Source organism: Lontra canadensis, unplaced genomic scaffold (genome assembly GCF_010015895.1).
Source record: "Lontra canadensis isolate GAN:19392208 unplaced genomic scaffold, GSC_riverotter_1.0 scaffold12, whole genome shotgun sequence".
In the NCBI taxonomy this organism is placed as follows: Eukaryota; Metazoa; Chordata; class Mammalia; order Carnivora; family Mustelidae; genus Lontra; species Lontra canadensis.
The window spans coordinates 26,741,139-26,768,349 of NW_022631006.1; the positions used below are offsets into that span (position 1 = coordinate 26,741,139).

At 35.9% G+C, this 27,211-nt stretch overlaps 1 protein-coding gene across 2 annotated transcripts in view; it reads right to left on the minus strand.

Annotated features, from left to right (window-relative positions):
• Positions 1–1,170: 1,170 nt before the first annotated feature.
• KATNBL1 (katanin regulatory subunit B1 like 1) overlaps positions 1,171–27,211 on the minus strand; it is a 38,360-nt gene continuing 12,319 nt past the window's right edge. For both annotated transcript variants that reach the window (XM_032856926.1, XM_032856927.1), the window contains exons 2-10: positions 14,442–14,572; positions 13,490–13,530; positions 11,894–12,173; positions 7,057–7,175; positions 6,084–6,134; positions 5,910–5,999; positions 5,288–5,377; positions 4,381–4,474; positions 1,171–2,875 (exon numbers count right to left, since the gene is read on the minus strand). In XM_032856926.1, coding sequence (XP_032712817.1) covers positions 2,843–2,875; positions 4,381–4,474; positions 5,288–5,377; positions 5,910–5,999; positions 6,084–6,134; positions 7,057–7,175; positions 11,894–12,173; positions 13,490–13,530; positions 14,442–14,558 — 915 coding nt within the window. In that variant the 5' untranslated portion in view covers positions 14,559–14,572 and the 3' untranslated portion in view covers positions 1,171–2,842. The remainder of the gene's footprint in view (positions 2,876–4,380; positions 4,475–5,287; positions 5,378–5,909; positions 6,000–6,083; positions 6,135–7,056; positions 7,176–11,893; positions 12,174–13,489; positions 13,531–14,441; positions 14,573–27,211) is intronic.

The window sequence follows — 27,211 nt, forward strand, 5'->3', positions numbered from 1 at the left end:
CAGGATTCAAGTAAATAATGTGTCAATTACTTTTGAAATTACTGCCAAAAGATTAATTTTAAAAACCATCTGATAATGCTTGCTTCCTTTTAACCTTTATTCTGATCATGACCAATTACAAAATCCATTCGCTTTATCTCTAGCAGAAGCAAATTACTTGATTACTTGATTCTAACCCTCCATTACCTCAATAAACTTCACGTCCCTAGACCTGCAAAGTTAGCAAAGTCAAGTACAGAATACCTAAGACGGTAGAAGAGGTAAAAAGGCATAGAGATGTTGGGTAGTCCCTCAGTTCTGGATACTGCTTAGCAGCGTGATATCAAATGAGCAATGACAGACAGCAACTATTCTAATCTAGGTCAGTACAAGAGCCAAAATACTTTGTAAACTCTTTCTTTGGCTCTTTCTGGAGATCAAATCAACACTGTTCTGATTAAACAGCATGCGAGGAGCTTAAGAGCAACCGAAGTGTTCAACAATATTTACTTATCTAACATCTTTTATCAAAAATTTGTACTAAAAATAATACTAATCATAACTCATAACTGAGAAAAGTAGGTACTAACGTAAACTGCAAAGGCCAAGAACAGAAATTAGGAGTTGTGTGATACTGAATAGTATGTGTGAACTAAAGACTCTGCTGCCTTGTATAGCACCAAGCATGCTTTCCTTTAATAAACCCAAACTTAGGCACAAGAACTCAGTGTTAACAGGATTTCACCTTTTCTTACTATGTTTTATTTGTATTTGTACCTAATTTTTACTGAACCTTAATTTATTGAAATTTAATTTTTTTAAAGATACCATTTAGAAAATGGTCTTACCCAGAGAAAATTATAGTGACATATATTTTAGATATTACATTATGTTTAATTTAAATATTAGATTAAAAGTCTATAGTATCACATATACCAATTATTTAAGCTTTCCATTTGAGATGAAAGGCTTATGCTAAGCTATACTCATCACCTTCCCTGTGACTAAGAGCTGAATTGCGAGATATATACCTACAAGTGGCAATCTGTAGCTATGAAGAGTTCTGTGTACGTGGGTAAAGTTAATGGACCTATAAAAGGATTGAACTCCCATCCTTAGCCGCATTAGCACCATGCTCCAACTGAGTTAACTGGTTCAAAGTGTTAGATAAGACAGTGATAACTAAAGAAATAGGAACAAAGAAAGGTTCTATTTTATCATCTTAAGGTTTCACAGAGATGACGCAGGTTTACTATTCAAATTCCCACCTCCTGAAAAACAACTTCTTAAATAACTCTCAAATCACAGAAATGCAGTAATCTTAAATTATTCTAAAGACTTAAGAAAAGAGCCAATTATTAAAATTGATGTTCGCTGTGAGGAATACATAGCTATATAAAATACAGCTACACAAAAAATAGAACTCAATGAAAGATAACATTTTTAAAGCAAAAAAGTTGCTTGGGATTCACATCAGTAGTGGCTAACTGGATAAATGCTAAAGATTTACATTCAAGTGCTTGTAGGATTACTGGAGACAAATTCAATTACTAAAAATCTTTACTCAGATACCTCTCAGGGTTATAAAGATGAGATGATGCACAAACCATCAACAGTGGTATTTTGAATCCCTATCATTTTCAAGATAAGATATGCAGCTGTTAAGACATTCCAGAAGTGGGTTCATTGACACTAAAAATGGTATTAAAAAAAAAGACCTCAGACAGTCTGCTGGCATTTCATATCAACCATTGGAGGAGGTAGTAATGTAAAGTGTTGGAATTTAGAACACAAGGTCAGCATTAACTGTAAACAGTTCTAAAGCATTGTATGTAATTCCTTAAAATATAAGTAGTGAAAAAGAATTAGAACTGATATAAAAGCAGAATTTAAAAAAGCAAAAAATAGAAATATTTAGTGAATTTACTCAAATGAAGAAAGCTTAAATGATACAGAACTGAAAATATTAGGATTCTATATACAATAAAAAGTGAATATAAATTAGCCAACTCCATGGACATTTCTAGTTAAGCATTCATAGAAATACATATTCACCTTTTTCTTTTATATAGTAATAACACATACACATGACACAATGATTCTGGCAAAAAGAAAAATCAGAGATACTAAAAATATTCTCAAGTTTTAAAAATGGTATGGAATAGTTTTAACAACATTTTACATGAGTGGAAACCCCTGATTTAATTCCATGATCTTATCGTGCCAGAAGCATGGTTGGTTTTAATTTTTTTAAACAGATATTGGTATCATATGCATTGGCTTATTAATAATTAAGGCATTTTGTATACACAGTATCTCAGTGTGGACAAATTTTTAGTATTGATTATTTGCTATGACATTTTAAACTTGCAAAGTCTTTTCAAAATAAGAAAATAGCTGCACACGTTTAAGTGTTTTCTTATAAAACACAGTCTTCACAAAAGTCACGATGATTGGTTTTTGTGATTCCTAGTAGTAAGTCCTGTCTTCTTTCTGACATAGTATAAATTATATTCTTATGCAGGACTGCATTAAGACCCAGTAGTTCTTAAACAATGTTACCAAATAACCATATAAATCCCAAATGCAGCAAAGGCGAACAATCTTCATAGTGCATTTTCACCTCTTTGAAGTTGAAGCTGCTCCTTTTGGATATTTTTCCACTTCAATGTGAAGTAGATTGCTAGGGTTTCATTAGTGGTTTTGTATGTGGCTTTTTAAAGTAAAAAAAAAAAAAAAAAAGATTTTGATCTCTTCCACAGTTCACAGTTCTCAAGTGAGACTTTCTTTCTTTCTTTTTTTTTTGGAAATCTAGTCTGGGGATGTTTTGAATAATCAAATGCTCTTTAGTAGATGAAGTCTCTCAATGCAACTGTAATAAATAAGCATCTACATCCTTAGAAAACAAAACAAAAAACATTTCATTAGCTGGTACAGTAAATACACACATGCACACTCCATGTTCTTCTCCCTTATCACTTAATTTGCTTTAGCTTCCTTGTGATCTTCTGAGAGTAAAAAATGTGTCGTACTAAACTTTTTTAGCTGCGTTTAGCACGGTGTCTAGCAGATGGCACATGCTCAATAAATGTTTGTTAGGTGCTGAGTGAATGTTCTGGTTCCTGTGATCAAACAACTCTGCCTTTATAGCTAAGCAAAATCATTAAATCATTCCCAGCAATTCCTTTAGTGCTATATACACTCTAGCCCAGCCTGAGGACGGCCTTTCTGATTTCTACCCTGGAAAAATTGCAATTGAGGGCTTAACACTGTAAAAGAGGTTTAATCACAATTTAAGAAACTTCACAGAACTTTTAAAATCACTCAATACTGTCTTCAATAATAAATATGGTATCTAGAGTCATAATCAAAATAAAGTTTCTCTCTTTATAAAATATTGTAATTGAAAGCAGATTTCTAAGGAGACAATATATTTTCAGTACTACTAACAAGAATGCATGGTACCTCCAGAACAGGTGATATATAATACATACTCTATATTCATTTTCTATCAACTTTTACTTCATTTCCCCCTCATTATTGAAAGAACTAAAACGACAATAAAAAACTGGGAAATTGATATTTGTTTATAAGATTTTAATCATTAAGAATTCTACAGAGTAAAATTATGTAAGTGGTCACATACTTGTTTGAGACATCATTTTTGCTTCTTTTCTTGAAGGTATCCAAGGAGAATTTCACAATTAAGTCCACAATACAATACCTCTTACTTAGAATACTGTATATTTTAAACTAAAGAATGCTTGTATATTTCTGAATAATGACCATTTCTGATAGCAGTATGCCCAGTAAAAGGGTGCAAATATTTTTTAATAGTGATTTTTTTCCCTCTGCAATTATATTTAAACTACCAATGTTTTCTGGAGTTTAAATATTAAAATCCAAATGAGCAATATATCTTTTCCTTTAAGAGCTAAGAAAATAAATAAAGAACAATGTCAAATTCATACTGTGATCTGAACATTTACTGTTCCAAAAGCATGACATTAGCAAAAGCCAAGTGAAAAATAATATCCTGAAAGCATTTGTTACACTCCTCACCCCTTGCTTTCTGAGTGTCACTCTTTCTGGATGCCTTCTTAACCTTTTCTCTAGCTGGAGCTAGTTCATTAAACTCCCTCTCGCAATTCACTTCCACAGGTGCACCTGAAACACATTCAAGGGCTAATTCCTGTGTTCCTTGCCAAAATCAGATTCATATCCAGAGGACCTTACACATTTGTAAATACGAAACTGATTTTAGGTTTTATTAGAATAGTACTGTATTGGACATTTGAAAGACTTCATATATAAATGCGTAATACTAATATATTATTTCTAATATTCAATTAAGCTTAAATAGATATTTTAAGCATTACTTTTTAAGTTAACTTTTTTTACCTTGGCTATATTACCAGTATATCCTGGAACCAAAGTAAGATGGTTTTCTTGTTCCCATAATCCACTTAATTGTTGTTTTAAAATCTGAATATTTCTATGAGAAAAGAAAAAAGAATGCAAATATAAGAACATGGACTTTGTAAATAGCACTTAATGAATACAGTTTTAAATTTTCAAGTATTTATCAGGAGAAATTGTACCATTTGAAATGAAGCAACTCTTTAAAATACTACTTGTCAATCTCGGAAATTAAAGATTACTTATTTGTTAAAGTAGGAAAGAAAACTAGACATTTGGAGCAGCATTTGGACAACCTGGTCTTGGGTATGAAGTGGGAAATTTTTGAGAGCCTAGAGAGAAAATTTTTAAGACTGCTGGGAGATATTTTTTTGCAGCTTCATGATAATCTGATTCATCTGGTAGAATACCCACATATTTTTACATGAAGGCAATATTCAAATTATGATGATTATAGTATAATTTTTAGAATTATGATCATCCACATTGGATTCTCAGGTTAATGTTTACGTAGTCAAAAGACCTATAGGATACAGGATGCTTCCATCCCTGTGCCTCAATACTTAACCCACCAAAAGCCATCTCTTTTTTTCTCCCTTACTCATTGTAACAGGTATGAGGGTTAAACCACAGTTGTGCTATTTTCTCCTAAAACGAAGTATAAGATTCTGCCAGAGAAAGAGATAAAGGAGGTTATTGGACTCTGGAATTAAATTTCCATATGTAATTTTCACATGTGAACACTATTTCAATTTAATATTTCTCTGAAAAGAAAATAAACTTTTATTTAATGATGATCATGGAACAGAATTATAACCTGGCTTAATCAAACCACTTTCCTGAAAAAAATATTTTATTAGACTAAGTTTATTTTTAAAGATATACTCACCCATCATTTATAATTTCTGTTTTGGATGACAGTTCAGACCACCACCTTTTTATGACTGCTTGAAGCCAGTTTAAACCAACTATTATATATCTGAAATGACATTTTGTTATTCAAGTGTTTTCACCCAAAAGCCTTTACAAAAAAGACACACTCTTCCCCCACCTCAAAAAGCACATATTCACACTGATTTTTCCCAATTTGGTACTTTAAAAAGCTGTAGTTTATTTAAGTTGTTTATAGATGCTTTTTTTTTTTTTAATTTTTTTTTTTAAAGATTTTATTTATTTATTTGAGAGAGAGACAGTGAGAGAGAGCATGAGCAAGGAGAAGGTCAGAGAGAGAAGCAGACTCCCTGCGGAGCCGGGAGCCCGATGCGGGACTCGATCCCGGGACTCCAGGATCATGACCTGAGCCGAAGGCAGTCGTCCAACCAACTGAGCCACCCAGGCGTCCCTATAGATGCTTTTGTAATTACTCTTCAATCAGTTCATATTCTTTTCCTAATTGGGCTATATGCTCCTTGGAAACAGAAACCATGCATGTCTCGTGACAGGCACTCAAAAGCAACAAAATCAAGGATGTTGAAAGAGAAAAATGAATTGAGAGCCACATTAGCACTTACTCTTCAAACTTGCTTTTAAGTAGGGACTTTACTAGAGGCAACAAATCCACACAGCAGCCAAGTGAGATGTATTGTTTTTCTTCCTGTAAACTAAAATAAAAACTAAGTTGTAAAAATAAGTACAAGTCATTTGTCCTTCTTTAAACTTACTTTTTTTCTGAAAAATATTTTTACCTATTGGTGAGCACAGGAAGGCAATCCACAACAACTCCAAGGTCTTCTATCCTGTGGGTATAAAACTGCTTAGAGTGCTGATTTCCTTATTTATAACCTTCACACTGCTTTTGAGAAATTTACTCATTCAGCAAATAATCTGAGTCTCTACGATGAGCCAGGTGCTGGGGATGCAGCAGTAAACAAAGAGACAGTACTTGTATTTCAGAGTGTATGTGGGGATCTGGTGTGGAAGAAGGCAGAGACAGATAACAAGTAAAATATACAGAGCAAGTTGACGGTAGTAAGTGGTATGGAAAAAAATAAAACAGGAGAGACAGGGAGTGAAGAAATATGTATTTTTAAACAAGGTGGTCAGGGAAGGCCTTATTAAGATAATATTAGAGAACTGGGATGCCTGGTTGGCTCAGAAGGTTAAGCATTCGACTCTGGATTTTGGCTCAGGTCATGATTTCAGGAACATGAGATCTAGCCACGTGTGGGGCTCTGAGCAAAGAGAGTGCTCAAAGACTCTTTCCCTCCCCCTCTGCCTGCTTGCCACCCTCACTCCCCACGCTCCCCACCTGCCCTCTCATTCAAGAGATGATGTTTGAGAAGAGACTTGAATATACTGAGGAAAGCCATGCTTAAAATTTTGACTCAAAGGGGATTTTTAAAAGGTTACTTCTCCCAAACTGGTATCTCTTAGTTTTACATGTAAGGATCCTAGAGAAGGTAATAGCTTTGTTCAATATGATGAAACAGATGGTTTTCTGTATTTTGGCTACTCTTAGACTGGTGATAAATGTAATTTAAACTATATTGTTGCAAAAAAAAAAAACCAACCCAAAAAACAACCAACTGTATTGTTGCTATTGAAGCTAAATGAAGGAAGTTTAGAATTTTAGCCGGCATAACACAAAAAAGAAGAGGCACTTCAAGATAAAACATGGAAATTACTTAACTGAACAAAAGCATAAAAGGTCACACTTACCTCACCAAATAAGCTACAAGTTCACTTATACTTCTCTTTCTCCAGAATGTTAAAGCTACATTCAATCTCAAATTCCTGCTGAATAAAACCTGTGCCATTGTTTCATGGTCCTGAGAAACCTGAAAGGCAGTAATCTACTTTGTTAAAAAACATACTGAAACATGACATGAAACCATTTTTTTCCAATTAAATTATTCTGGTAGACATGTTTTAAAATTATGCATAGGTGACTCCTTTTACTGACCCCAAAAAAGGAATGTTGCAGTTGAACACAGTAAACAAATGATCTGAATAAATTTAGGACATGTTTATTTATTTATTTTAAAAAATATTTTATTTATTTATTTGACAGAGAGAAATAGCAAGAGCAGGAACACAAACAGGAGGAGTGAGAGAGGGAGAAACAGGCTTCCCGATGAGCAGGGAGCCTCATGTAGGGCTCAATCCCACAACCCTGGGATCATGACCTGAGCCACCCAGCCACCCAGGACTTGTTTATTTTGTTTGTTTGTTTAAAGATTATCTGACAGGGAGAGAGAGACAACAAGAGCAGGAACACAAGCAGGGGGAGTGGGAGAGAGAGAAGCAGGCTTCCCACCAAGCAGAGAGCCCAATGCGGGACTATAGCTATCCCAAGACCTTGGGATCATGACCTGAGCAGAAGGCAGACCCTTAACCAACGAGCCACCCAGGTCCCCAGCACTTGTTTATTTTTTTATCAGTACTTTTTATCTGTTACCATTTTCTTTTAAAATCTCAATTTATAAAATAAATTATTTGTAACTCACCTACAAACCTAGGATTTAATTTATTTTGAGGATTAAAGGCAAAGGTAAATATATACTGAATAACATGGGAAGGGAACCACAAAAATTCAGTTCTATGACCAGTATTTAAATTCGTTCAGTCATTTTTTAATATAATAAGGTAATATGTTCCTATTGTAAAAAGCTCAAATAGCACAGAACTGTATCAAAGAAAAAGTGAATAATCTCTATCTGCCCAGATAAAATCTAGTAATACTTCTCAGAAGTAATCAAAGTTAACAGACTGGTATGCATCTTTCCAAATCATTTCTAGACAGACAAATTATAGATACAAAATTAAAATATTATTATAGCTGTGTTTTTTAAAACCTGATTTTTCACTTATATATTATAAAGATTTTAATGTCAAAGCATAGATCAACCTCATAATTAAAAAATAATTATATAGTCTCCAGTTGTTATATACTAAAATTTATTTAGATTGATTTTGGTTTTTCCCTATTAAAACTATGCATCAGTGAACATCCTTTTGTATGTAAATATGTACACTTATACATACACTTTGGTAAGATTAATTTTAGGACCACAACAACTAGATCCATTTTTTTAAATAACAGACTAAGGTATAATTCACATACCATAAAACTTAACCACTTAAAATGTATAATTTGGTAGTTTTTAGTGTATCTGTGGATTGTACAACCATCACCACAATCAATTTTAAAATCAACATTTTCATCACCCCTAAAAGAAACCCTGAACTCCATTCTCCCTTCTTTCCAGCCCCTGGCAACCATCAATCTACTTTTTGTCTCTATGACTTTACCTAGTCTGGACAGTTCATATAAACTGAATTATCCAATATGTGGCTTTTTTGATGTGGCTTCTTTCACAAAGCATAATATTTTCAAGGTTTATACATAGTGTAGCATATACTGGTATTGTACTTCTTTATAATGGCCAAATAATATTCCACTGTATGAATATATGACATTTTATTTATCCATACATCAGGTGAAGGACATTTGGAATGTTTCCACTTTGGGCTATTATGAATGTTATAAACATCTGTTTATAAAATGTTTGTGTGGGCATATGTTTTCACTTCTCTTGGGTATATATATATACATAGGCATAGAACTGTTGGGTCAAAAGGTTATGAGTACTTGAATTTCGACAAGATAATGTTACCACTTTTAGATTTAGGTTTTTACAGCAGAAATTAGTGAGTCAGTAAAAAAGGTATGAAATAACAAAAGATAGGGAGCTCCTGGGTGGCACAGTTGCTTAAGCAACCAACTCTTGGTTTTGGTTCAGGTTATGATATCTGGATTGTGAGATCAAGCCCTGTGTTGGGCTACACAGCGCAGAGTCTGCTTAAGCCTCTCTCTTCCTCTGTTCTTCCCCACTGCATGAACAAGAGCACTCTCTCTCAAAATACATAAATCTTAAAAAAAAAAAAAAAAAAGATCAATAAACTTATTGTCTTGTTAGGGAAGGTTTGTGCAAGTAATCAAAATGAGAGCAAGTAAAAGGGGGACCTTGAAAAAAAATGACTCACCATGGCACGAATTCAAATGTACAACTGAAGCTTTTTTTTGTTTGTTTTAAAGGTATTTGCACTCAGGGGCGCCTGGGTGGCTCAGTGGGTTAAAGCCTCTGCCTTCGGCTCAGGTCATGATCTCAGGGTCCTGGAATCGAGCCCCACATCGGGCTCTCTGCTCGGCAGGGAGCCTGCTTCCTCCTCTCTCTCTGCCTGCCTCTCTGCCTACTTGTGATCTCTGTCAAATAAATAAATAAAATCTTTAAAGGTATTTGCACTCAGAATGTTTGTTCCCTCAATTCAACTGACAAACCAACTTAGGTCCCAATCTAGGCCAGATTTCTGGGTTATATAATTGTATGTTCTTTTTCTTCAGGGTATGTAGTTTCTTTGATTATTTGACTAGTGTTGGGCCTCGTCACTTCTCTAACTACATTAAAGTAGGAGCAGTGCCTGTTTTTCATCTACCAATGTAATTCCTCAGAGCCTGCAGAATGCATTACAGAGTTGGGAGCCCTCAAAAAGTATTTATGAATGAATTAGCACGACAGTGATTCTCTTTAACACTAAGTCTGGTTACCATCCTATTCTCTAGGGTCCATGTTAATTCACTATTAAATCAAATAGTCCCTGATTCCTTTTTTTTTTAAAGGATTTTATTTATTTACTTTAGAGAGAGAGAGCAAGCATACACATACGCATAGGGAAGGGAAGAAGCGGAGGGAGAGGAAACGGGAAGAGAAGAAGGGGAGGGAGAGGAAACGGGAAGAGAATCCCAAGCTGACTCCACCCTGAACCTGGAGCCCTACCCATGACTCAATCTTATGACCCTGAGATCATGACCTGAGTGGAAACAAAAAGTCAGACACTTAAGTGACTGAGCCACCCAGTGCCCCCCTACTTCCTTTCTTCTCACAGATTCTATATGCACTTCCTTCACTTCACCTGGAATTACTTTCTATTACTCCAGGATCTTATTTTTACAAGTAAGAACATACTCACTGGCAAATACAATTTTTTTTGCATCATTTTATCATGGTTTTACTTAGTAACATTTAAATTTCCATCTTTCTTTCATCTTACTCATAATTATTATTCTAAACGTGATGCTCATTTTCATTCACCTATGCACTATGACCATTTTAATTAAAACCAATTTTGGGGTGGGGGGGTGCCTGGGTGGCTCAGTTGTTAAGCATCTGCCTTCAGCTCAGGTCATGATCCCAGGGTCCTGGGATCAAGTGCCACATGAGGCTCCCTGCTTGGCGGGAAGCCTGCTTCTCCTTCTCCCACTCCCCCTGCTTGAGTTCCCTCTCTCACTGTGTCTCTTTCTGGCAAATAAATAAATAAAATCTTTAAAAAAAAAAATTTTTTTTCTGGGGTGCCTGGGTGGCTCAAGTTGATTAAGCTTAGACTCTTGGTTTCTGCTCTAGTCATGATCTCAGTTCATGACATGGAGTCCTGTGTGGGGCTCGGCACTCAGCCAGGAATCCACCTGAAATTCTCTCTTCCTCTTCCTTCACCCCTCCCTCATTTGTACATGTGCACTCTCTTAATAAATAAATCTTAAAAAAAATATTTTTCTGTTTATATGCCATAGAAAATGTTTTTCAAGCTGTCATGCCAGATAGAAACAATACTAGGTTTAACAAATCATAGTAAAAGAAATTAACATTATGTATCCATCAAAAAATTGTAGAAGGATTATTTAATTACATGGAAAAAAATCCAAATTTATTAAACATAAAAATCAAGTAATCAAGCAACATGTACAATATGAAGAGAAAAGATATGTCAAAAATTTAATACTGTTATTTCCAAATGTTGAGATTATGAATAATTTTTTCCTTTGGGTTCATTTTCTACAACATATATAATAAATATGTAATAATAATTATTATAAACTCATGTTCCTAAACTAGTCCTTCAAATGATCTTTTAAAAAAAATTTTGAGGCGTTATATCATAAAACTCTCCAACTGAAAGTATGTAATACAATTTCTAATAAATTTACAGAATTATACAACCATCATTACAAACCAGTTTTAGAATATTTCTTTCAAACCTGCCCCCCCCCCCCCCCAAATTCCCTTGAGCCTGTTCAAACATCTAATTTCACCTGAGCTAGAAGAGCAGCAAACCTTAGCAGGCTTGCCTGAACAAAGTTTCCAATGGCAATTCCGAGAGCCAAGAAAAATGTTTGTTCCTGGATAACTGGTTTTGGTGGTCTACTTTTTAGTGCAGATTTCTTCTTTTCTTTTCCTTTAAATTTCTGCTGGCCAACTTGCCATTCTGAATATTTATAGAAGCTTGTCAACCATTTCATTCCATCTCAGATATCACTAACTCAGTGAAATGGAGTAACTACTGATTCAAATAACTAGATTGGTTAATCTAGAAAACTGTCTCAGGGAATTAGAATCACTTAGTCTGAATTCAACAGGCAATGAATGACTTTGTTAGCAGAATATGACAAAAAAGCGAGTAGTATAACGGGATTAAAATTAAGTTCATTTAAATGACTTACCTCAGAAAAAAACCCACTATATTTTGATGATGGGCTTTCTGTCTGTGAAGAACCAGAATCACTGGAGTTAATCAAATATGTTCGACTATCATGGCGTAATTTTTCAGGCAGGTGACCTGCACAAGCCAGTTCATTTTCTTTATTTGCCATGTCACAGCCCCCACTTCGAGGGGACTGTTTTTTTCTGTAACAAGGATTTGGAAAAGGATGATGCACTTTCTTTCTGCGATAGATCACCTTACGTAGTTTATCTGGGCTTTTCACAGCTTGTCCAACTGTTCTGTAAGAAGAATTGATTTGCTTAAATGAAAAAGAACTACATGAAAACCTTTACAACTTTTTAAGCAGAAAGATTTAATAGGCCACATTTTGTGATCACAATCCATTAAAATTAGAATTAAATTTTAAAAATGTTAACTCTTAGATCATAGGGGAAAACAAAAAGGAAAAATTACAAATCATCTGGATGCTTTATACTCAAATTAAACCAAGAAGCATAATAACTAGATTTTTTAAAAAATGAAATATATTTGAATTGTGCAAATATGAGTATACATATATATTTTAGAGATTTATTTTTTCATTTGAAAGAGACAAAGAGAGGGAGCAAGAGCATGAGTAGGGGGAAGGTTTGAGGGAGAGGAAGAAGCACCACTAAGCAGGGTGGTTGCTGCAGGGCTTGATCCCAGGACCCAGGGATCATGCCTGAGCCCAAGGCAAATGCTTTACCAAGCCACCCAGGTGTCCCAAGAATACTTATTTTGATTAAACTTAAGTATATTTAATTTGTTTACAGAAGATAAAACACAACAGAGCAAACCTCACAGTTTCATATGGTGATTCTCAAATGTTTTGGCCTCAGGATACCTTGCAACTCTTAAAAATTGAGGTTTCAAAAAATTTTTTTTATGTGGGCAATATCTACTGATATTTACTGTATTACTCAGGAAACTTACTGATTCTTTTAAGAAATAATAACCTTATTACATATATTTTGCCAAAAAAACCCTGTTTTCCAAAATAAAATATAGTAAGAAGAATGGCACCATTTTTTACGTTTGTACAAAATCTCTAATATTTAGTTAAGACAGCTGGATTCTCATATCTGCTTCTGCATTCAATCCACTATCAAATATCATGTAGCCCCTGGAAAACTCTATTTGTAAGAGTGAAAATGAGGAAGGTTAATTAATGTTATTGTTATGAATATTGTCTTGACCTCATAAACTACCTGAAAGGGAACCCCACTGTCTCAGATCCATTTTAAGAACCAGTAGTTTAGTAGAAAGTGCTTTTAGAGTTTAAAAGATCTGGGAATAAATGCCATTTTTACCACTTTCTAGCTGTATGACCCTGAACAAATCACAAATCGTTAGTTTTTCTCATCAACTATTAGAGGCAATGATACCTTCCTACTAGGATTGTTGTAAGGATTAGAGAAATACTGATGTGTTTTCCACTGTGACTGGCATAATGGAGTTATTTGACAATAAGTTACTTATTATAATAAAAGAGAAGACTTATTTTTCCCCCTCTTTTTCATTCTTACCTAACTTTCAATACTTCTGTTTCCCACAAACTTTAAAGAAGCCTTACCTATTTATGTAAGCAGCCAACTGTTTTGGAGATTTCTTAACCTGAAAAATAAAACTAGATAGTTAACAGCATATTTACGTTCTTCTGTAAAGCTATGTAAATTCTGTGACTGATATCAACAAATCTGAAATTCCATAGTTAAATTTTTCAGATTAAAGCAGCAGTTTCGGTCTGTAGCTAAACACCACTGTGCATAGATATATTTGACAAACCAATATAACCATCTCCCTATTTTCCATGCCACTAGTCATATATTTTACTTACATGGTACTTAAAAAGTGTATTGACTTTTAATACCGTTTAAAAGAAATGTCAGCATGAATGAGCCTTGCAAAGGTGAACAAAAGCACCTCTGAGAGTCCTCTTCAGAATTAAACTACAATATTCAAATGGTATCATATTAAAACAGCATACTGTCCATAAAGTTTTTAGAGCTTTTGGAATACAAAGTTTTCAATATTTCATTAATTCCACTTAATTCTGGGAGATTAAGCAAATTATCATCTTCCTACTGTTTAAATAATTTAACCAAAACTATCTACAGACTTAACAGTTTAAACTATCTGTGATGTACCGAATGACCATGTATCCTCAAAATTCACACTTAAATCCTAATGCCCAAAATGAATGATATTAGGAGGTGATTAGGTCATGAGGATGATGCCCTCACGAATGGGATTAGTGCCCTTATAAATGAGCCCCCAGGGAGCTCTTTGCCCTTTCTACCATGTGAGGACACAGCATACAAGACAGCCAACTATAAGCCAGGAAAGAGGCTCTAACCAGATACCAAACTGGTTAGGGCTTTTATCTTGTACTTCTGCCCAGCCTCCAGAACTGTGAGAAACAAATTTCCTTTGTTTGTAAGTCACCCAGTCTATCGTATTCTACTATAGTAGCATGAAAAGATTAAGATACTGTCTTATCCATTACCTAGAAACCATGCACTTACCTCCTTCATGTTCTTATTAGTAAAATTAGAGATCCTTTTTCTAGGAAGATCAGTGGAATGATCCTCAATATTATTACAAAAGCCTCGTTTTTTAACATTGTGGGCTTCAGATGCCATAATCTCTTAAATACCTAAACAGCAAAACAAAAATAAGAAATGGAAAATACAAAATGCAAAAGAGCCTGATCATTAACAGACAAAAATACAACACTATATAAAAGAGGTTTATGAGTAAAGCAGAGAACATAGTTCTAATTTATACACATATTAAAACCTTAAACAGAGAAAACACAAGGCCGTGCATTGCAGAAAATTAGGCTCCTGTTCTCATTCCTTATTTGCAATCAGTTAAAAATAATATGAGGTATTTTTTGCCAATGCAACATGTCAATCTCCCTATTTTCTATGTCACTGGCCATATATTAAGTTTAAATTTAGAGGTTATGAAGTCAGGTATAAATAGTATATATCAACAACACCCAAATGTATAGAAGCCTAGTTTTAGAATCAAATCACTGGTTCAAATACAACTATAAGGGGGCGCCTGGGTGGCTCAGTGGGTTAAGCCTCTGCCTTCAGCTCAGGTCCGGCTCTCTGCTCGGAAGGGAGCCTGCTTCCCCCTACCCCCACCCCCTCCTGCCTCTCTGCCTACTTGTGATCTCTGTTAAATAAATAAAATCTTTAAAAAAAAATACAACTATAAACAGCAGGGGAACAAAAATCAAACTATATATATCTAACTAGTTTTATGCCTGATCCTTAAATTTTTCTTTCATTCTTGCAGTAAGGTCTCCAGAGCTTTCTTCTACCTTTGAAAAAACAATTCACCATTTCCCATTCGTTCAATTATCTCAAAGAAGGGAAAATAGATACTATTACTTCCTTTACATAACAATAAATTAGTGATTCCCCCACTTGCATTCAAGTTTCACACAGGAAATTTATTTCAGGCCATGACCTGAACACAAGTTCCTCCCTTGTTCCTTTTTAAAATGTTTACTGAGCAGTCACTATATGCCAAGCCCCAGAATTAATGAAGATGACAGACCAGAGATGCTCTTCTAAAGAATCACTTGGGAAGCTTTAGGAAATATATCCTCTGGCCCCCAACTTCAGATTATACCTCAGCAGGTATCTGGAGTGAAGCCCAAAGCAATTATATTTTTAAAAAGCTCCACAGCATTTCTGATGTACACTCTTAGAAGAAAATCTGCTTTAGAGAATTTTCCAAAAATATGCACAAACATGAAAATTTGCAAATAATTTCAGGGTATCCTGAGATTTCCTGCCATTAATCCATGGGCATCCCTTCCAGCTGCACGCCCAGATTAAAAAACCTTTAGGATGAGACTTTTTAAGAAATAAATAATTGCAGCAATATAATAAACACTCCAATAGAGGGGCAGTCATGTGAGTCAGCAAAGCTTCACTGAGCAGAGACTTAAGGGACAAACAGCACATTGAAAACATAGCATGTGCAGAACTGAAAGGCATGAAGCAACATGGCTTGTTTGGCAATCTCTTAAGAAGATGCATGTGACTAGAGCTTAGGCTGGAGGTGGACTGTAGCAGAATAAAAAGTGAAGCTGGAAAGACAGAAGCTGGATCATAAAGGATCTTTTGCACAAGGTAAGCTTTTCTTTCTTAAAGAAAGGGGGAATTTTAATTAAAGATAATGGACTAAAGTTAAGCAATTACTTCTATCCTTCCCTGAAACCTCATCACAATGATAGTAAAGGGTTTTTAAAGGCATAAAACCCATAAGGACAAAGAAGAAAAGATGAGTTGATGGCAGTAACATTTTGCAAAGCAAAAGTGATAAATGAAAGCAGATCTGAGAAAGCCAAGTCCTAAATCAGCAATGAGGAAAGGTAAAAGCAGAATCCCCAAAGGTTCAGGACTTGGCAATATTGAAGACCTCAAGAAGTGGGGGGAAATGTGGGCTTAAGAAGAAGGAGAATGACTGAATATCCATTTAAGACGAAATTAGCTCCAATTTCACTTTCCCCATTCCAGTAAATATTGTATGGAAAATTTAAAACAAGAGTCCTTGAGATAGGAAACACCAGGCACAAATGAAGGAGAAGAATATCGTCTAAAAGGGCATCAAGTGAAAGTTTACATACTACATGTTGAGATCTAAGCTTCTTTCTACCATTGATTGGTCTCATGGAAGCTTACAGCCAGCCTTATACTACACTCCAGGAAGAGAACAGAAGATCCTTTGGGAACTCTGATCAGTCCCAGAGGAAAACACACATACATACACACACGTCTAAAAATACTGACATCAGGGGCACCTGGGTGGCTCAGAGGGCTAAGCCTCTGCCTTCGGCTCAGGTCATGATCCCAGAGTCCTGGGATGGAGCCCCGCATTGGGCTCTCTCCTCAGCAGGGAGCCTGCTTCCCCTCTCTCTCTCTGCCTGCCTCTCTGCCTACTTGTGATCTCTGTCTGTCAAATAAATAAAAAAAACCTTAAAAATAAATAAATAAATAAATAAAAATACTGACATCAGTGATGGTTCAAGTCTCCCAAAGAACTGTTTTCCATCTTGATTATGGTGGTAGTTACCTGTCAAAACTAATGTAACTATGCACCAAAAAGAGTGAATTTTTATCATATGTAAATTATATCTCAATAAACCTGACTTTGAGAAATCCTTGAGAGATAAGAGCAAATTGTATATGTGAAACACAAATGAGACAAAAAACAAAGATTTAGAAATTAAAAACAGGATATAATAAGATAGCAAAAAAAAAATCAGTAGAAAGCTGGAAGAGAAACTTGAGGATATCTCCTGAAATATAAGGGGGGGAAAAAAGGTAAGATTGGCTTAGAGGAACCAATATCCAAATAAATGGAATTTCAGAAAGAGTACAGGGAAAATAAGGAAAAAATCAAAATAAATAACTGAAAACTGTACAGGACTGAAGGACATGAATTTCCACATTGAAAGAGAACAATGAGGGGGCACCTCGGTGGCTCAGTCCGTCAAGCACCTGCGTTTGGCTCAGGTCATGATCCCAGGGTTCTGGGATCAAGCCCTACATCAGGCTCCTTGCTCATGGGAACCTGCTTCTCCCTCTCCTCCCCACTCATTTTCTCTCTCTCATTCTCTCTCTCTCAAATAAATAAACAAAATCTTAAAAAAAATAAAATTGAAAAGAGTACAATTAGGGTCAGCATTGTAGATGAAAATAGACCTACAACACACATAACTGTCAAATTTCAGAGCACCAAAGAATCTGAAAACGTATGAAACAAACAATATCCCTTCCCAATGACTGATGGAACAGACAGACAAATTCAACAAGGCTATGAGACAATACCATCAATCAACAGGATAAAATCAACATTAATAGAAAACTCCAACCAACAACAACAGAACATGGATATACCATGATAGTGATGAAAGTTAAAACAACAATGGCATACTGTTTCACTACCACTAGAATGGCTATAATAAAAATGACATACAGTAAAAAATGCTGAGAAGAATGTGGAGAAACTGGAATCCTCACACATTACCATATAAATAATGACTCTGGAAAACATTTGGCAGTTTCTTGAAATGTTAAATACTGATTTACCACATGACTCAGCAATTCTACCCCTACATATTTATTCATAAGAAATGAAAGTTTATGCTACACAAAGAATGGTATGCAAATGTTGATAAAATAAATTATTCAGAATAGCCTGAAAGTAGAAACAACGCAAATGTGTATCAGTTGGTGAATGGAAAAACAAAAGGTGATATGTCTGATGGGAATACTACTCAACAACAAAAATTGAACAAAATATTAATACATGCAACAATGTGTACAAACATCACACCAAGTGAAAGAAGCCAAACACAAAAGACAAGAGATTATGTTATTTCATTTATATGAAATGTCCATAAAAGTAAACCGCATAGAGGGGCGCCTGGGTGGCTTAGTCAGTTACGCATGACTTCAGCTTGGGTCATGATGTCAGGGTCGTGGGATGGAGCCCCAAGTCAGGCTCTCCACTCAGGGAGTCTGCTTGTCTCTCTCACTCTGCCCCTCCCCCTGCTTGTGTTCTCTCTCTCAAGTAAATAAGTAAAATCTTTTAAAAAAAAGTAAGGAGCATAGAGAGAGAAAGTAGATTAATGGTTGCCTATGGCTGAAGTGGGAGTGAGAATAATTGCAAATGGATACAAATCTTCTCTGGGGGTGATGTGGTGATGGAATGTTCTAAAATTAGATTATGGTTGATGACTGTACAATTCTGTATATTTTTAAAATCAGTAAACTGTACATTTAGAACAGGTGAATTTTATGGTATGTAAATTACACTTCAATAAAGCTTTTAAAAAGTAAATTATCAAATTATAATTGGTAAAGTGTCATTACAAAGGATTTTACACTACAAATTCCATTTTGCTTAATATCTTATACATTTGGTAGCATCTTTCTTGGGCAATAAGATTATCCTTTCCCCTCCAGAGCATCTGACAGTGCTACTAAAATAGTTTAAAGTAACTGCTGGGGCTCCTAGGTGTTTCCACAGTGCTGCCTGAAAAGATACAAAAAGAGAATAATCCGAAATGGGACTGAGTATTTGAAGACGATTAGAAAGGATAGAAATTAGAAAGGATAACCTTTTAATGCAAAAATAATAAAAAAAAAAAAAGCCTAAAGAGAATTAAAAACAAGGGCTGAACTGTTCTGAACATTGACTATAACACGTATTTTCTTAAAGATAAAACCAAAAAAAAAAAAAGATAAGACAGTGATTGCTATGGATATTTTCTTGAGAAGGCAGGAAAAAACTGGCACGTAGAAGGAGTGGAGGGTTGAATTCCCCTTATATATAGCTATCTCTTATCAGAAAGATGAAAAGGGATCTATTCATATAATCTACTACAATGGCTGCCAAATGAAGAGATTAAACAGCTCTAAATGTTCACATACTCCCTACCTACTCACAATGATGAGAAAAACTCATCATACAGGTATGAAACATGTCCAGACTTTTTTCTCTAATAACTTGCTACAGTTTAAGATCAAATTAATTTAAGCTTCTTTTTATATTAATATACTAAAGCACATCAATTATTTACATTGCATTTAACTCTGCAATTTCACTAGGCAATTTCATTCCTTTTCTTAAAAAGCAAAGCATGGTTGGGGCGCCTGGGTGGCTAGTGGGTTAAAGCCTCTGCCTTCGGCTCAGGTCATGATCCCAGGGTCCTGGATGAGTCCTGCATCGGGCTCTCTGCTCAGCAGGGAGCCTGCTTGCCTTCCTCTCTCTCTGCCTGCCTCTCTGCCTACCTGTGATCTCTGTCTGTCAAATAAATAAATAAAATGTTAAAAAAAAAAAAAAAGAGCAAAGCATGGTTGTGTACAAAGAATTATAATAATTAATATTCCTGGTATCAAGTATTCTCCAATTACTATCACAGACTTTCACAAAGGGCTTGAATGATATTCCCCAAGAGTCTTGAGGTTGAAAACTGAACATAAACATTATTATATAATAATAAAATACATAAAAATAAGAACTAAAGAGGCTTTAGAATTTAAGGCTTTAGCCTAACTTTTTTTTTTTTTTTTTTTAAGCCCAGGAGATGAAGTAACTTGCCCAATGACACTCGGCTTAGTTAGTGGCAGAGTGTAGGGCATAAAATCCATGCTATTCTACCACAACTTTGTTTTCATTAATCAAATGCAACTCATGCCTAACCACAATACAGTCAACCTTCAACCCAGAATAGTTGAATTAAGATGAGAGTACTAATTCTTCTTAGATGACAGGAGAGAGACAAACGAACATAAACTACAAGGGAGTCCTACCTCCTATCCTTCCCTTACCCTGTAAGGGTAACCTTTTCTTCTCTCTTCTAAGTCCCACTAGTGGACTTTTAAGGCTTAAAGACAAATCACAGGTTTCCCCCATAACGCAGCTGTGACACAAAAAAAATGAATGGAAAGGATGAACATGGCCTTTTTTCTTCAAGAATTTCAATGAGGGGGGCGCCTGGGTGGCTCAGTGGGTTAAGCCACTGCCTTCGGCTCAGGTAATGATCTCAGGGTCCTGGTATCGAATCCAGAATCAGGCTCTCTGCTCAGCGGGGAGCCTGCTTCCCTCTCTCTCTCTCTGCCTGCTTCTCTGTCTACTTGTGATCTCTCTCTGTCAAATAAATAAATAAAATCTTAAAAAAAAAAAAAGAATTTCAATGAGGGGGAGAGGAACAGAAGGTAAAGATGAGATTTTTCTGGTACAATCTTTAGAACCTGTGGATATGGATTCCCTCTCTCTATATTCAGCTACCAGATACTTAAAACTGCTTCGGTATCTGCAGCACTTATTTAAATGTTTAACAGTGAAATTTGGATCAGGTTAAAAAGCAAGGTGATAAAAAAGGGAACTGAGGGGGCGCCTGGGTGGCTCAGTGGGTTAAAGCCTCTGCATTCGGCTCAGGTCATGACCTCAGGGTCCTGGGATTGAGCCCCGCATCAGGCTCTCTGTTCAGCAGGGAGACTGCTTCCTCCCCCTCTCTCTGTCTGCCTCTCTGCCTACTTGTGATCTCTGTCTGTCAAATAAATAAATAAAATCTTAAAAAAAAAAAAAAGGGGGAACTGAGAATGCTAAGCTTGATCCAAATGGGAGCAGTGCTTAAAATGAAATATTACAAACACTACTTTCAAAGAATGTTTTGTGAGTGGAAGATTCAAAAAACAGGGCGCCTGGATGGTTCAGCTGGTTAAGTGTCTGCCTTCGGCTCAGATCATGATCTCAGGTCCTGGGATTGAATCCTGCATGGGGCTCCCTGCTCAGCAGGGAGCCTGCTTCTCCCTTTGCCTTCTGCTCCCTGATTGTGCTCTCTCTCCCACTCTGTCAAATAAATAAAAATATTTTTTAAAAAATGGCATTATAAAGAGGTTAAAAAAATGGTTATTCAAAAGCTATCTTAACTATATGTGTGTGTGTGTGTATAATATATAAATGATTAATGCATTCAAAAGAGCTGTACCAAAACATCAACTTAAGTTATCTATTGCTAGTGAAATTACAGGTGATTTTTCCCTTCATTTATAGGTTTCTCTATTTTCTACAATGAACATGAATTATTTTCATAATCTGAATAAATACTTTAACTTAGTGAGGCCACTGTATTATAAAATAGTTTAATTATACAACTCCCTTATAGTAAAAAAGTGAAAAAGGTGTGAATGCCAACACATAAAGGTAACATTTCATAGGAAGGCTCTATATTACCTTTTCCAAAATTAGGACAGCTCTATCTAATTTTCTCAGTTGTTGCCTTCCCACCTCTTTTAGAACTTAGCTCCCTGCCCCACCCCACTTCTATATCTTCATTTCTCCCTTTGAACTGATTCCTCCCCTTCTGCTTTCAAACATGCTCAGGTTTCCTCTATCAACTCCTATACTCTTTCTCTACTTTTCTTTCCTGCCAAACTTCTACAATGAGTGCTTTTTAGTTTCCATTTTCTCTTTAACCCTTTACAACCTTGATTTTATTTTGTCCTCTCATCTGAAAAAAAAAAAAAAAAGTCCATCTTCAAGGTCACTTGCTGCTGTAAGGGAACCTTTTATAACACCGATGATGCTCATATCAAGGTCAGGCAAGCCAACTCTAAAAACTTTGCTCATTCTTAATCACCATTTAGCTTTTTCACCATTTCACTGCACCCCAACACACACACACGCACGCGCACGCAGAGTATCTATTCATAGAACACAGCACTACAGTATCTTGTGTCTCCTTGCTCCCTTACTCCCTTTTGGTTCCTTTTCTTTCAACAACTCTTATCTCTACACTAAAATCAGAAAAACATGCTTTCAAGGCTTCAGCTATTTCTCTAGACCCAGTCTCTCCTCCAACTTCTATTTGGCCTCCTGACCTGGCATTGGTAGTCCAAGTCAACACATCTAAAACAAACTTCTTCAATCTCTTCCAATGTCAAACCATATAACTGCCCTTCCTAGCTACCACATTTTAAATTGCTGGTATCAAACTTCTCTCAACTAAAAACCTAGGAGTTGTTTGACTTCTCTCTTTTTCCTTCCAACTGATCACTAAGTCTTCTTGAATCTTTCTTCAAAATATTTCATGGATCCCTTCTGACCTTTTTTTTTCCTTCACTGAATTATGCTAGGTCAACAGGCATAAACCAGGCTTGTCCCAAGCAAACTGGGATGTATGGTCACCTCATCTTGGTTAAAAGATTTATTTTCCGAGACTGATTTTTCAATATTTTTTCTATAAAAATTACCAACTACTCAGCAATAAAAAGGAAGGAGTTACTAATACACATGACAACATGAATGTCTCAATCTCATTATGCTAAATGAGAAGTGAGATTCCTAATGCTATATACTATACAACTTCACTTTTATGACACTTTAGAAAAGGCTAAACCGTAGGGAAAGAAAAACAGCAGTGGTTGCCAGAGTCTTGAGGATGGAGGGCCATGTTCTATTTCTTGATTGTGTTAGTGACTATACACATACAACTCTGTGTATGTTAAAACTCATGTCAGGGGCGCCTGGGTGGCACAGTCGTTAAGCGTCTGCCTTAGGCTCAGGTCATGATCCCAGGGTCCTGGGATCAAGCCCCTTATTTGGCTCTCTGCTCTGCAGGAGGCCTGCTTCTCCCTCTCCCACTCCCCCTGCTTGTATTCGCTCTCTTGCTGTGTCTCTGTCAAATAAATAAATAAAATCTTTAAGGAAAAAAAAAAAATCATGTCCGTGATGACGACTCAATAACCTGACTTCAAAGGACTGGGGTGTAAAACACACATCATTCATGGCTTTTCATTAGGCTCCTTGGACACTCAACACTCACTTGACAGAGTAAAAAATACGGTTCCATTGGGCCCACATCCATTTTTCTCCAGGAATTGGCCCAGATTTCAGTGCCGGAGGTTCCAGAAACATTCCTCAAAGCATCTGAAATATATGTATCTGCTCTGAGTTGTGATTACCAAGGCCTGCCCTTCTGGTTCTATGTTCTACTCATCTATGTGGGCTGTCTGGCCCTGAAGAAAGGAGATGCCCTCAGTGCCCTCTGTGTGCAATGATGGGGGGTGAGTGCTCTCACCTGGAGGCTATGGGAGTTAAAAGTTTAACCTGCAAAGGCTTCCAGGCTCCTCCTGCTTCTCCCAAGCTCTCTGGAAAGCTTTTTGCTCACTATGTAGTAGTTATCAAACCTCACAACCTGGGTGAAAAATCAAAGACTCATCCAACCTTAAAGTTTAGTGTAGCTAAAAGATTAGGTCAAATTGTCCCATGTTCAAATCCCCAGCTTTCCAGCTTAACTAGCTATGTGACCTTGGAACCAGCTGGGCCTCATTTCCTCAGCTGTAAGAGTGAAAATGTCTGTGTATTTACCCTACCTTCAAAAGTAAAAGAAAACCTGCAGACAATAAAACACATTTATTTTTGGTTTTGGTTTTGTCTTTTTAATAAAGGAAAAATGGAGGACAAAGAGAATGGAGGTAAATAAGTTAATTACCTAGCTGTCAAGACTGAAGAGAATACTTTAACTGATTAAAGAGATTTCAAAGCAGTAGGCAAACTTCAGGGAGGGACAGCACTAACACTGGAAGTTCACAGAGGGAGCAAGAGTGTCAAAGATTTCTTTTTAAGATTTTATTTGTCAGAGAGAAAGAGAAAGATGGAGAGAGAAAGAGAGAGAGTACAAATAGAGGGAGCGGCAAGCAGAGGAAGAAGCAGGCTCTCCACTAAACAAGGAGCCCGATGTGGGGCTCAATCCAAGGACCCTGGGATCACGACCTAGGCCAAAAGCAGGCCCCTTAATCGACTGAGGCCCCCAAGCATCCCAGAAGATGGCAAAGATTTAAGAAGTGAACCACATTAACACTTTCAAAAATGAAACAGAGAAAAGGGTAAAGACTCATTGTAACCACTCTTAAACAGAAAAAGCATACTTTATAACAATAAGTCTCATTTGTTTTGCTATTAATACTTCCTGCCCTTCCTGATGTTTCATTTTTTTTTTGGTAAACAGAATGTTTCTTCTTTTATGAAACAGAAGTGTCCCTTTCAATTCCATCACAGCCTATCAGACCATGACTGAGTTAAAATCTTCCTCTCTCAATCATTTCTTGATTCCTATCTTCAATGATCTCTTCCTTCACCACCTTTTTATGGTACATAGTAAATTAACGTCACATAGTTTAGGACTCTAACAATTAACAAATAAATGAGGGCCTAAATGAAGACATGACTGAGCGCTGACTGATCAGGTGTGTCTCCTCTTGCTAATTAGACTTCAAAACTACTCATGAGCAGGAGCTGCATCTCACACCTTCAGATACACAGTCTAAAGGTAATTAAACAATTCTTAATTTAAATATATACAAAGAGGGGCGCCTGGGTGGCTCAGTGGGTTAAAGCCTCTGCCTTCGGCTCAGGTCATGATCTCAGGGTCCTGGGATCGAGCCCCGCATCGGGCTCTCTGCTCAGCAAGGAGCCTGCTTCCCCCTCTCTCTCTGCCTGCCTCTCTGCCTACTTGTGATCTCTGTCAAATAAATAAATAAAATCTTAAAAAAAAAATATATATATATATATACAAAGATACAAAAATATATCCTTATATAGTGTATATCCTCTAGAGAGCAACTGAATATCATCACAATCAAAGTACTAGCATTTTAAAGTTCATTTTTTAAATGATTAAAGAAAGCACATGTATTTAACATTCATTTACTGAGCACCTACTATGTATCAAGAGATGAGTAAGAAGTACATGTCTTATTTCTCAAGAAGCTCATGGCCTGGGGTGGAGGGAGAGTGACAAGAAAGTAATAAAGTCAATAAATATAAAATAGTAAGTGCTAAGGAAGACAGATAGTACAGGTTGTTAAAAAAGCAGCAGCAGTATCTAATTTGAGAGGCAATCAAGTATCTAGAAATACATCTTATGTCACACCAGATCTGAGTCCTGAAGACAAAAAGAAATTGTAAAAATGAAATAAAGGAAAGCTCTCTATTTAAGCAACCACAGTAAAAAGTCTTAGGTACTCAAAAATCATAATCTACTAGAGCTTTCTTTATTTCCATATTTTCAGTTTTTCTCCAGAAATGATTGTTCGATTTGAGCATGAATACAAAGCCAAAACAGATACGGAAGCTGACAGGGAACTGTATAATGGATATATCAAGCCGATAACATCCAAACCACTCATCAACTTTAGCATCACAAACAAGGAGACAGTCAGACATTACATGTCTCCTGATGTGACACAATAGGAAATACACTTCACAACACTTAAATATTCTTGCCAAAAAAATCTAGCCTGAACATAAGCTTCAACTGCTTTTTACCAACTACCAGTTTAAAGGAAATAGAAGTCAGAGAGGAACCTGTTAAACACTACCACGAAGATATAATTAGAAAAATCCAGAAAACAGAAATCTTTCAGACACAAAACTCAATTTCCTCAACAAATATTTTTGTTGAGGAAAAAAAAAATAAAGAGAAGGAGGCTATATATTAAAAGACATTGCATCAACTGACTACAATGTGTGGACATTGCTTAAGATCCTATTTTTTAAAAGCTGTTAAAATGTATAATAACTAGGGAAATTTGAATATTAAGTGGATATGTGATATTAAGGAATTACTTGTTTATAACCCTAAACTGTACATATTCAATATTTAGTGTGTGTATATACACACACACACACACACACACACATATATATATATATCCATTAAACCACTACCACAATCAATATATGGAACCTATCCATCATCCTTTTTAAAGATTTTATTTATTTATCTGATAGAGAAGCACAGGGAGCAGCAAGCAGAGGGAGAAGCGGACTTCCCGCTGAGCAGGGAGTCCAATACAGGGCTCGAACCCAGGACCATGGGATCATTACCTGAGCTGAAGGCAGACGCTTACCCACAAAGTCACCGAGGTGCCCCTTTATCCACCATCTTCAAAAATTTCCTGTGTCCCTTTATACTTCTTCCCCAAACACTTGATCTGCTTTCTGTCACTACAGATTAGTTTGCATTTTCTACTACTTTATACAGAAAGAATCACATAGTATATACTCTTCTTTGGAGGGGGGGTATGGGTTTTTTCACTCAACATAATTATTTTGGGAATCATTCATGCTGTTATATGTATCAACAGTCCATTCCTTTTTATTGCAGAGCAGTACTCTATTGTGTGAGTATATCAAAATTTGTTTTCCATTCATCTGCTGATAGACATTTGGGTTGTTTCCAGTTTTGGCTATTACTAATAAAACTGCTATGAAGAGTCTTGTACGAGTCTCAGCGTGAACAGATACTTTCATTTCTCTTGGGTAAATACCTAGGAGTGGGATGGTGGTAGGTATATGTTTATCTATTTAAGAAAACTGCCAAACTTTGAAAAGTTGTATCATTTTACATTTCCATTAGCAGTGTATGACAGTAAGGAAACACCATTAGTTATTTCTAGTTGAATGGTATTATTATTATCACATCTTTTTTTTTTTTAAGAGTCTTTTAGAGATATATATACATACATCATACAGAGGAAAAGAGATGATGTTTGGGATTTACAGAGTAGGGGAAAATCAATGAAACAAGAAACACTGATAATGGCTGAAGCTGGGTAATTCGGATGGATATTCATTATACCATCCTCCACAAGATTAAAATTTTTCATAAAAGAAACAGATCAGACAGCAAAGCTTATGTGTGGGCTATATAAACATATATATATAGCAATGTTCTGCAATGATACCGTTTAAA